Source organism: Stigmatopora argus, chromosome 2 (assembly GCF_051989625.1).
Source record: "Stigmatopora argus isolate UIUO_Sarg chromosome 2, RoL_Sarg_1.0, whole genome shotgun sequence".
In the NCBI taxonomy this organism is placed as follows: domain Eukaryota; kingdom Metazoa; phylum Chordata; class Actinopteri; order Syngnathiformes; family Syngnathidae; genus Stigmatopora; species Stigmatopora argus.
The window spans coordinates 13,372,987-13,386,264 of NC_135388.1; the positions used below are offsets into that span (position 1 = coordinate 13,372,987).

At 35.9% G+C, this 13,278-nt stretch overlaps 1 protein-coding gene across 4 annotated transcripts in view; it reads right to left on the bottom strand.

The window, feature by feature from the left end:
* LOC144070630 (CUB and sushi domain-containing protein 1-like) overlaps positions 1-13,278 on the bottom strand; it is a 332,478-nt gene that overhangs the window by 122,321 nt on the left and 196,879 nt on the right. For all 4 annotated transcript variants that reach the window (XM_077594993.1, XM_077594992.1, XM_077594994.1 and 1 more), the window contains 2 exons: positions 6,059-6,162; positions 5,258-5,370 (listed from right to left, as the gene is read on the bottom strand). In XM_077594993.1, coding sequence (XP_077451119.1) covers positions 5,258-5,370; positions 6,059-6,162 — 217 coding nt within the window. The remainder of the gene's footprint in view (positions 1-5,257; positions 5,371-6,058; positions 6,163-13,278) is intronic.

Genomic DNA, 13,278 nt, shown 5'->3' on the forward strand with positions numbered 1-13,278 from the left:
GAGTTTATGCCTTTCGCTAAATGAGGAATATTTACATCCTTTCTTGACTTCAGTCATTCCTTGGAAGTGATTAGTGATGCGCAACTATGGCAATTAGTCAGACATTACCATTAAAGTGCGTACCAAATGTGTACCAAAACGACATTTCATAATACTAGATATCATTAAAATTCATCAGGATGGGATAAAGTTGACGTAAAGTGACAAATAAATTTGACATGGAGTGCTCTAACAACTGTACTTTTTTTTTTTAATTTATTGATTTTTAAAATAAATCTTTTAAGTGCTTTTTCAATGGAATAGATTGCTGAACATTAATTTCAGGGGATGAAATTAATGTTTTCATTTCATACAGTTTGTCCAAGCGTTGACTGCAACGCTTGGACAAACTGTACGATAGAGTAGTTGAAATCTTCAGTAAAGAAAAGAGGATGGATTGTGTGTACAAATAAAAAATATTTTTGGTAAGTAAAATCATTTTAGTAAAATACATTCCTAAATAATACTGCAATTTCATGAGGTTATTATTGATGGTTTATTTTTTGTATGTGTCACAGCTGTAGCAGCAGTAAAGGTTTTATAGCCATAAAATAGTTATTGAGGGTTGGATTGATACAGACGGAGCACTACTGAAGGCTTGGTGTAACATGCACCGCCTGTCACTACTCCTCAGTGAATTGCAGGGAGGTCATCATTATGCTGATGGGGAACAATAACCCTAACAGACTTTCTGACTGCCGGTTTTAATCCTGACAGAAAAATAAAACGGAGTCATCCAGTTACAAATGCGCTATATGTTACTACACTGGCATTTTAACCTGCATTTCATCCTGATTAATGGGTACAGCACAAGCAAGGTGTTTTGGGGGAACAATTTACCTTTGGTCAGAAAGCAGAATAACTTTACCAATGTTTGTTGGTGTCTGTCCTTTCTCCAATCGTTTTATGATGTTAAGATATCGTGCCATATTTACTGCTTTTTTTGGGACTAAGCCTTCATCACTAGAACACATAGCTCTCTTCTTTAGGACCACATTCCAAAAACCGAGTGTGAAAAAGGCAAAGATTCTCCGAGCACACAAACAGACAAGCACGACACACTAAGCAGAAACACTGGCATTGGTGACTGGCATACAAAGCACGGGCGTCGTAAAGTTGAAACATCGTAGGTCGAGGAAATTATAATCACAGAACTCCCTGTATGTGGAAGTTTCATTATTAGCGTTTCAAAAAGATGACATTTGATAAAGAAGTACACAGTAAATGTTTACATTATGCATTGTGGATGTCAATGCTTGCACTGTTATGATTCAAGAAAATTACACAGTGTCCACTCAGCCAATATTCTATCACAGAAATGAGATCCTGCTCTTCAAATTTAAGCAAATGCTACTTTCTGTCTAAGTGAGTTGACAGCATCCCTGATTGGCCTGTCAACAGCATGACAAAAACACTGCAGCGAAGACCAGGAGCCAAGCTAATATGGCGATGTCAAGTCAGAGAAAATGGTCCGATTTCCGTGTGTGTGTGTGCATTTATGCGTGTCTCAACTGCAGAGCTAATGAATATGATAACTTGTTAGCAAGTCCATTCCGATGTGTTTCCTATAGCAGCTATGCTGTCTTTGGGGCCGTTGAGGAGCAATACAGCTTTAATTGTGGAAGACAAAACAATAAGTGGCAGCATGCTCCTTTCACTAACAGGGTGATGTTTATGACAAGCAAGTAAATATGTATAAACACACATGCACTTGCATTGTATGTCATTCTTGGGTGTTACTTCTCTTACCCTGGATGCCTTGCTTTCACAGAGTCACATCCCTCGATTCGATCGATACTGTCTGCTTTGTTGGTGACAGTGCCACATTAGAATGGAGCAGCTGGATTCACTTTCATTGAGTTTGGCAACTGATTTTCATCCCCCTCTCCCTTGATTGTAAAGGTTTTCAGTCAAAAGTGTTTTACCGACCACTTGTGTGAATAAACAAGTGAAGCTGAGTTACGAGAGAAATGTTAATATTGAAAAAGTACATGTATCAACGGTTCCTACATCAATAAGGGATTCTGAGAGGTAAACATTGGTTTCATATTTTTTACATAACTTTTCAGATTCTCTCAAATGTTTTGTTATTTCTAAGATTAGGAGCAGCTTTACCAGAGTGTATGATATCAATTTTACACATTTCATTTCTCAATTTGAGTGTCTTCCTCTATATTTTGCGTCCACATCAACTCTTATTAGGCAAAGCCGAATGATCAGGCAAAAGAAATATACCATCAAAAGAAATATTGATGGTAAATTCCATAGGGGGCAGGGTGTAGGATTGTTAGCACATCTACTTAACAGTTCTCAGATCATGGCTGATATTCAAGTTGCACATTCTTTCCACATCCAAAATCATGCCTGGTAGCTGAACCTTCCAAATATGCCCTCAGGTCTGAATGTGAGCACGACTGATTGTTTTTCCCTTTGATTCGCTGGTAATGACCGAGTTCTAATTTTAATGGAAAATAAATAGACACATAGCTCAGCATATTTTGGGAGACACTTTGTTAAGGTCTTTAGCCAGTTATTATAACGATGTTTTTAATTTAGCCTACCCACAAACACCACCCATAAGCCATATCTGTGTCCTTTGGTTCATTTTTAAATTTAAAATTCCACAACAAAGTTAAAACATGTTTTGAACAACTATGGCTCAATGGGGAATCTAATGAAGTCTGCAATTAGTGTCAGCATTTATTTAATCACATTGTAGAGCAATGAATCACATGTAGTATGCCATAATAGATCATTCATGCATGCCGCATTAAATTACCCAATTTTACCTGCTTAGTCTTTAATTACTAGTTATTAATTAAATATTTATCGGCTTAGCTACTGATGCCAACAATATATAGTGAGAGCAACAACAAATAAAGGCACATTAATAGATTGTTAGAAAGTGCAATAATCCTGTATATCCATTAGAACAGCAGTCCCCAACCATATTCTCACCGCGGACCCGTAAAGCTTTCTATTTTCTCACGGACCGGCTAGTGGGGAAGGTGACAAGTTAAGACAAAATTGTATGGGGGTAGGGTCGCTCCACGAATGACAGGGAAAAAAAGTCCCAAGCATAATAGCAATTATTTATTATTATGACAACTTTTTACATTTCAAGTAGGAGGGCGCGATTGAAAATGTTAATATTTTTTACTTTGACGGACCGGCACTAGGTAGCTAGGTAGCGGTCCACGGACCGGTAGCGGTCCACGGACCGGTGGTTGGGGACCACTGCATTAGAACATTGTAGGCCATGTGAACTTTTATCCAATTGAATACATTTTACAATGAGTAAATACGTTTGTGAATCAAGTGAGATTAGTTTCTTACCATTTAAATATTCATCATTGTGACAGGTCAGGAAAAAAAGTGTCTTTGAGTCATAATGTAACTTCCATCTGAATCACAATGATATTTGTCACAAAAAATTGCAATTAGCTTTGTATCCTTACTCCTAATGAACACAAATGATTTCAAATCTGAAATTTTCCAAAGGTGAGTGTGCACTGCTTCAGACAAAGATAAGCAATTCCAGCACTGTGATCGCTCGAAAAAGAAAAATACAATATTCACATTAATGCAGCCTTTTCAGCCAATTTTCTTGAGCTTGGAAAGTTGGGCGTCACAGTTCATTGAAAGCTTCACTTACTGTAATGTGCTGTGTTCCTTTATGATGTTAACACAGTATATCTTTCTGCACATAAACCTACCAAGTTTCAATTGCTCAAACGTGTAGGGTTATCCATCAGCACACATGCTGCACACATACACACACACACACACACCTATTTGCAGGGTTCAATAGGGCTGTTACACGACTGTAGATCCTTAAAAGGATGACATTAAAGCTTATGAAAGCATAGCGGCGACACAGAAAGCACATCAAAAGCCAATAGTCTAGTTCTCCCAAGGATTGTCAGACTATCTTTAGCTTTATTTTACATCGTGTTGTGTGTTTTCTTCTCATTTTATGTTATTTCTTGTAACATTTCGATTTAAACATTGACTTTATCCCGTCTTCTAAGACCAAATTGAGAGAGTGACGGGTAAAAGTTTTCACCAGACTGTGTCTTTGGAACAGTTTTATATTACTCTTGTTGAAAACCTGAAATATTGAGAGGCGAGCTGCTCTCGGCTGTGACTCAGCTATTTTCAATTTGGCAGTCAGATTATAAAAGTCCAACAAAATATGTTTCTGAAATAAAAATGTAGTTTGAAAAGGTTCAAACCTTTGGGAGGAAAAGCGATGATTCCTACTACATGGAAGTCTGTGTAATCTAACTCTAATCATATGAACTAGAAGGACAGACTGTGAAAGAATTGCATTTAATAGGAACATCAATGATGATCTGTTTAAATCCAAATTTGTTTTACAAGTTCACATTTTTACTATCACTATTGGTCAAACAAAGATTCTCACTCTGCTTGGTCCTTTTCATTTATTATTATATTTAGCTTATCTTAGGTCTGGACACTGCAGTGTCTACTTTGCCACATCTGTTTCTGCTTTACTACTCCACAGTGATATTTAGAGTAAGGTTTTAACTGATTAATTGCATCTTATTTTTGTCATGAGGAGGAAATGTGCTGGCAACAAATGGTGCTTTTACCAGAATACAATTATTCTGTCAATTTAGTTGATTAAATTTCTATTTTTGAATACTAGTTGATGGAGTGAGTGAGGGAGAACCAATAAATGTGGAAATGCACGGCTGAAGCTCTGTTAAACGTTCCTTTTTTCTTTTTTTTACCAGACTAACTGGAAATATTCCACTGTATATGTACCTGGTTGTCTCAGCAGCAGACACAATAATCAAGAGGATTTTTTTATGTCTGTCTGCTTAAAAAGCTGTCATGCAACATCTGGCTAGGTCTTGTGTTCCAATGTGTATGAGCTGTTCTTAGATAGTAAATATTAAACTACTCTATTGAAAACCACTCCCACTGTCTGCCTTTTTATTTATATGTTTTCATTGTACTGCACTAAAATAAAATAAATGAACGCATCACCAACATCAACTTGACTTGCATCACATTTGTGCATCGTAAAATAAGTGAGAATACATTCAAAAAGGTGTAGAAGAGGTTGCGTTCACGACTAAATAAGTGCATTAGAAACAATTTGTCTTTCACAGTATGTAGTGTGTCTGTGTGCTTATGTATTTGGGTATTGGAAGAGTCAAAATGTTAAAGGTGCTCAAAGAGGGCATACCTTCATAGACTGCTTTGAACCCAGCAGAACCAATTGTGTCATCGGACTGCAAATGCAGCCACATCTGATTGGACAAACTCACAATGATGTCAGGTACGCTGGACCCTGTGAGTCTACAGAGAGAAAAACAAACGAGATATTATTGTGGTAATTTGAAAACAAGTACACTTCACATTGATGTGTTGTTGTTCTGCTACTCAGGACCAACACAATCGAATGTTTCTTTGCAACTTTGAAAGTTAAATAGCCACAATTATTCCACTAGTTACACCCTCAGGGTTAAATTTAGCCATCACTAATTGCCCATGATTTATCCAAACCCAATACCCTCCTCTTCTCGTACATGGAACAACATGAACACCATAGGACAAGGGTATGTCCAAAGGGGAGAAGTGGGGGCAGATATTCAATACAACCGATCAAGGACACTTTTTCACCAATCTGGTGTTTCATAAGTGTAATTCATTGAGTGCAGAGACTAAAACTTAGAATTAAACTGTCTGTGCTGCATCAGTTGGCATAAAAAAACACAGTAGCCCTTCACAATCAGTTTGGACACCCATGACCATAGTTTTGGGGAAAGATTTAAAATAGAACTTTGAAATCCACCATGGAATTAATTTAGAGACCGCACAGTATTCACAAAGACACTGATTAACATATACTGTAATTATTATTACTGTAATACTGCAAGGTATTTCGCTATTGACAATTAACTTTTTTTTTCTAATTCAAATACTTTTTTGTATACTTACTCAATCATACAAATTTGTAAGTCTTTACAATTCAAATAATACTTACACGTAAAGTACCCGTCTAGTGTCTCCTATCTTCCCTCCATCGCCCACTGTGAGTGTATCATATCCTCGTTCCAAGTCAAATTCTTCAAATGACAGCTTTATAACCTAGGAACATGGAGATAAATTGTTACCAGTCGAAAAGTGAAAAGAGAACATTAAATAATAATAATAATTAACATAACCTAACCTTACTACTTCCTTGATCATAGGTATATCAATTTGTGACAAATGCATTCATTTAAATGAAATGACCCAATACAATTTAATTGGAAAAAAAATGTAACTGAACAGAACAGATCAAATCACCAATCTGATCACCGAGGCAAAACGCTTGCTCTCATTTGGCTGTCCGGATTATCCATTTAGTTTTAAAAATGAATTCTGAAGGCTACACACCGTCCTTTGTGCAACTTCCTGCTGTCTGAGCCAGACAAATGGACTGCTAAATGCTTTACTTGCAGGCATAATGCTTCAGTTGCATGTATAGTTGACTGGGTCATCAATCTACCATGCACTCTAAAATGCTGTAATACGGGTATTCCATTATTTGCTGCTTGTCAATTATTCATTAGCTGTAAATCATACAGGTGAAAGCATGAAAGATGGAACATTTCTGCTGTGCTCAGGAAACCTCAAAGAGAGCAGAACTAGTCTCAGCCAGAGACTGATTGAAAAGAGTACTCCGGTGTAGCATCGGTATGTGATTATGCATGAGAATAATAAAGTAAATAGATATTCATTACAATTATTTTTTAATAAAAATATCGGTTTAGTATGTTTACAGCCTTATTCTTGATTATTATAAATATGAAATTACAATAGGTCCATGTTAAGATGAATTCCTAAAATGTCAAAATTCCTAATGACAAAAATGGACAATTTCTGGCCATTATTACCCTTATCTAGCTAACATAGGTATGCTAGCTAAAACATTCGTATATTGGATATAAAAATGCAACAATTTAGGAATATCTGAATTATAAATGTTTTTGTTTGATTGATATTTTGCAAAAAAATAAAAATGCAATAAAGCTTCGTGGTGACACCATCATTTTATGTCATAATTTGTCAATATTTTACCCAAAAGTCAGTCACGTAATGACTATGGTTAAGTATTAAAGCACACTCTCTTGATTTACATGCACACCAAAAAAATCAAGCATTAAGCATTATATTGCAAAATGTCATGTAAAACTTAAACTGACTGAACATTAATTCTACAGGTTCCAATCTATGCCTGTTTGCTTATTATTTCACTCCCATGAGGATAAGGTAAAAGTCAAACCAGAATATTTCCTGCATATCAAATTAGGAGGCAATTTTAGCCCACCACAAGCTTTTAAAGCACTGACAAATGTTACCCGATCAGCGTTGCACTAATTGGGAGAGAGACATATCTAACTTAATAGCTTGTAAAGTGAACTTGTACATTTCAAAGCTTGTCGACAAGTAGGAATTCCATGAATACAGGTGAAGGAGAGATGATAACAGGGAGTCAAAGAGTTACAATTTGTCCTATTAGAAGCAGTCATCTGTCACCTCGAAAAAAAGTAGCAAGCCTCGTGAAATGGAGCCAAACCCTGAAAGAGTGGGTTCATAAGAGAACATGGAGGCGACGTGTGTTTGTAAAATTGAGAACACTGCCAAAAAAAGGTTATTCTAATTATTTACTGTTTACAAAAACATGGTTGCCCCCTTGTATTCACAAAAGCTTCGGCAAAATCCTCCTAGCATGAACATTTAGTCATGAAATAATGCATCCCGTGCAATATATGATAGGCGGTTACCTGGTACCATTTGAGTATAACTATACAAATTGACAGAAAAAAAATGTTTTGATTGAAAACTGTGAATTCAGCAATCTGAATGAAAGACTAATTTTGTCTAAATAGAATGTTAGCGTTTGTGTGTGGGTGTTAAGTAAAATGAAGTATGGCACATGATAGGAGTGTTATTTAACTGAACATTTATTCGTAGGTTGGAGTCTATCCCAGCTACTACGGGCAGTAGATATGGTATGCTCAATAAGTTGCTCGTCAATTGCAGGGCGCAAGGAGACAAACTACGATTCACGCGTACACTCATACCTATAGCCAATTTTAAGAGTTGAATGAACCTACCATGCATGTTTTCAAGATGTGTGAGCAAGTCCGATTACCCAGAGAAAACCCACCGATGCATGAGAAGAACATGCAAACGTTACACGGGAAGGTCCAACCCTTAAACCTTAATCTCAGATTCATAAAGTGGACGTACAAACCACTTTTCTACCGTGTGGCTACTCAAATGTTTAAGCTTTGAATAAAGAGGATCAAACTTATAAGAAGGAGACATTTCTTTTAAACTCAGATGACTTTTAAAGAATAAATGAGGCTTTTTTTACATTAAGGTAATTAGTGAGCCGTAGACCAGTTAAGGAAGGCTCAATACCCAGTTAAAATTGGTTAAGATGCGCCATGAAGCATAAAATCTATGGTTGTGTACATTAATTAAATTTCAAGGTCTTCTGCAATAGGCTCATTAAAGAGAAAAAAACGCTTATAAAATTGATATGCACTTGTTTGTAAGTCATTATGCTCTTTTTGCAATAGTTTGATCCAATTTGAATTTGTTTTGTTGTGTCAAATTGGTTGTCTCTGTTCCTGCTCTTTTCTGTGTGTTTTCATTTATATTTTCCCTCCAACCTCAATTCACTGAAAAATGTCTTTGCAGCATGTTCCATCATCTTGCCTATTGTCTCTGAGGGAAAGTCTTTCTTTTTTTCTTTGTATCTACTTTGCGCACTGAGACTAAAAATGAACCTGTATGATATATATAGATATACACATATCGGTACTTGGGCAGACCAGTCACTTAAAGGAAATACCTTTAAAATGTGATTTTTTTCAGGACATATTAAAAATGTATCGAGTTAAATAATGTGACATCTTGCAACACCCCTCACACTTCTAAAAGTTAAAGAGTATGCATGAATAAATATGTTAATAATTAAAAGTTACCCTTTAGTGCAACCAATGTCTGATTTTGAATGCCTAGCAATACACAATGGTGACACAAATTAATATTTGGAATCATTTCTTAGGGTCTTAATAGTTCAGATTTCCCCACTCTTTGGGCACAAGAGATGCCCCTCAAAATATGGTTGTCAAATCAGAAAAACAATCGTTATACAATCACAAATTTGCAGTGTACGCCCGACTCGAATGCCAATAAATTATGTAATAGAACTGGATCACAAATAAACCAAGGTGGATTAAATATGCTTGTTATTACTCAATAGGTATAATCCCCATACGCAACATTATGTCTATTCACATGTTTAACATATAATCCTACATAAAAAAACAAAAAACTGAAAATTAGTTTCATAGACCTTGTGAGGATTCTGCATGCAATTTGCATGTGACAGAATGGACTGAATCTGAGTACTTTAATGTAATGCCATTAAAATCTAATCACAGTGATTGACATTCATAATTGATGACCAGTGTCACCAGTCAAGCTGGCGCATTCAGCGGATGTCATCTCACCGGAGATAAAAGATGAAAGACAAAAGAAAGTTTGACTGACTAACTTGAGATTTTTCCACAGGGAATTGCTTTCCTTACAGATGACATGTGTCAAGGTCATTTTGAGCAGCATAATATCAGAATTACTGCATCAAGCCCAAGAGCATTTGCTCTATATTCGGCAATTTCATCATCAGGCCCTGGCTGTTGACACCATCTGTGAAATTGATCTTACATAGATGAAATACATGCAAATAAATATATATATATATATATATATATATATATATAAATATAAATATAAAAATATAAAAATATAAATATATATATTTCAAAATAAAATCAATTGAACAGCTTCATGCCAATGGCTGAACTTTACATATAATACTCAGACATCCAATGAATGTTGAAGTTGAGAGTGAGGTGACATAAATTTTGAAAAATAACGAGCATAAAATGTGTTTGAGGAACTGCAATAAATAGATGGAGGGACATACAGACAAATGCGGATATTGTGGGTTTCAGTTTGAGGCCAGAGATGTATAGTAAAGTATACAAAAACAAAATAAAATAAAACGCTAGCGCGAGAATGAGTTCAACAGACCTAATTCACTAAATTATAGTCTGTCATTCAAAACCGAGAAGAGCTAAAAGCCTTGAATTGAGAAAATTAGCTAATTCTGGCACCACGAGAGGATGGCATTATGAGACCAGGGATTATTATTTACCTCACACCTTAGTTGCACATTGCGATCTATCAATGGGTCCGTGACACAGTGATGTGGAACTTCATGTTGTTTCAATTGCAGTGCTGCAGAAATGATTGTATCTCACTCATGTAGATAATTGCCACAGTGGACCAAAGGAAAGCCATCATAAATGTACTAAAGTGGGATGCTAAAAATTGTCATCGAGTCACAGCTCATAAAACTGCATCCAATCAGCCACTCTCGGTGCACACTTGATAGGAGGGAGGAAGCACTGATAGCACTTAGTGCCCTAAATGGCATGTGACCCACGCACCCATTAAACACATCTTGTCGATCTCAAATGGAATCAAAAGCATAAGAAGGAAACAGCATAAACTGAGAAACAAGATGCTTTGTTTCATCCCCCAACATTGAGAAGAATCAACAGAAATATTATTTCTTGTTAAAAACAGGAATGGTTGATCTCTTATTTTTCCCACAAAGACGACACACTGTTCAGTTCTGATAATACTTATGATCCTACTTTTGCCACAGGCAAAGAGTGGGTTGCCAGAACCTAAGATTTGATAAGAGTCATGGTAACTCTGGAACAGGATATTCACCTTACATATTTGAAATCATGCGTTTTGTTAGTTCTGTAGGTGAGTGAGCTTATCCCAGAGGACTTTGGCCAAAAGGTATGATTCACCCTAAATCAGCCGGTAACAAGGTACATCATAAAGATTCATGTTATTCAGAACAGACAACACAGTGGTATTCCAAAATACCCGCCTCCAAACTAGCATAAATCTAAATAAAAGGAAAACAAAGAGTCCACTGAAATGTTACACTTTTAATTAAAAGGTTTGTTTGCTGTTATGCCATTTAATCAGAGCTGGATTTTTGGCACATACTTTTTGGCAATAGCATTGTTCATCTGACGGTAAGGTTCAGTGTTGTCAAATTCTCAGGACTGCAGGTGTTTATCAATGAGGCGAGGTTTATGTGATGTTGCCTACATTTTCACCACAGGGAACAGCTGCTCACACTGCTATGTGCTACTAAAAGAAACAATATTTGAGCCACATGAAGCCAGAGTGTTGGAATGTTTGCGTGTATGCTAGCATTTCGTCAAGCAGATGTCAAATTACGGCAGTGTTTTTCAAACCGGTCCTCAGGGGTCGCAGTTTTTGTTCCGAATGATTCAGGACTGTTTAACATATAAAGGTTCTGCTGAACTTGTTGGACACCGGATGGGTATAAAGGTGTGGTCATGTTTGGTTGGAATACAATATTGCACCCACTGAAGCCGTTCGTGGAATTAATTGGAGAACACTGGTAAATGGAATGAGCGTGGAAACATTAGGGTGAGAGTTTCTGACTGCCATGTGGGCCAGTTTATAAGTAATCTATATATTTGCATTGCAAAACTCGTCTCAATTGGCCACTTATCATCCTGAATATTGAGACTGAAAGATCCTCTCTGGTCATTGACCTCAATGTCAGAATTAGACAAAAATTTACTTAATGTGTCCTGACTGGTGACGACGTTGAGGAAGTAAATGACCCATGAATGAAAGTGGCCAAATGTGTCTTACTAGAATAGCACACACTTGCACACACACATTGATACTAATTCATTGGGGGAAAAAGGCAACAGTGATTAGACACCTAATGAGTTACGCCTGTGAGCAGTCAAGCATGGCTCAGACTTAAACAAAATAATTATCTTCTTGATACTGATGAATCCAGTGACTGACATGTACACACCAACTACACACACAGCACCATGTGTCCTCTCTTTTCCTGAAGTTACTTTATACTTAGTTTAGGTCAAATACTTTCCCCTTCCAAGTCTTAAATATATATTTAGAAGAATAAATAATTAATCATGTCTTAATAGTACATTGTGTTTGTATTATTTGACATCAGGAGTTCTTATGATCAAGAGACGTCACAATTATCAAATAATCAACTACTTATGTATGTATTTTATTAGCAATTAAATGGGTCATCATTGTGAGTTAGCATTTCCCAAATCAATACACTATATAGTCTTTAATGAAAGTAGACTGTGTTTGAGTTGTGTTAAGCAAACATGTGCTTTTACTTTAGAATATAAAAATCAACATTGAACATTGATTTTTACTCAAATATTAACTAAGTAAAAAAGAAACTATGAAAAAACAATCTTGAATTTAATATATTCTTCATTTAATTCAATTTATTTTTAGGTCAAAGGATGATAAATTTTATAATTAGCATGTAGTAATTGATAATGAGGTAACCTCAGAAGTAGCTCCTAATTTCAAAAAATGTACATAATCCTGACCCATCTGAAATTGTCCATTTGATATTGCAGAAAACAAATAAAACCAATAACAGGTTAAACAAAACATGAAACATACATTTTTAAATAAAACGGAATGCTATATTAATTTCAATCCAATTATTCAAATAATCAATTTGACCATTGATTGGTTTATGTATTCAAAATGTACTGACAGTGCCAGCTTCGAAGCAAAGCGAATCGAAGCAAAGCAAAAGAAAAACTTAAGCCTTTTATATTGCCTGATTAAACATTAGAGTATGAACCCTCATAGCGTAACAAAAAAGAACACACGCCAATAGCATAATTTGTCTCTCTTTACAAAGTATTGATGAAACAAATCAGGCGGCAGAAAAGTCAAGGTGGACAAGGGACAATGAGATTCAAAGGGAAGAAAAGAGAGGTCGACAGAAAGATGATTGTTATTCATCTTAATACACACTCATTTCCTCTCTTTGAATACTTAGATTATCTCCTCTGTCCTTTTGAGTACTGTCTTCCTTGAACAGATCAGGTCGGAGGGAGCTTTTCTTCCCCAGCAACATACATTTCATTTTTGCAAGATGTGTATAATCATGAATTCTGATTCTCGCCAGAAAAGTTTTATCGCAAAATAATGTCATAATCAAAACATTATGCAAAATGCAGGATTACCTCATGTTATTTAAAAAAACAAACTCATAAGAAAATAAGG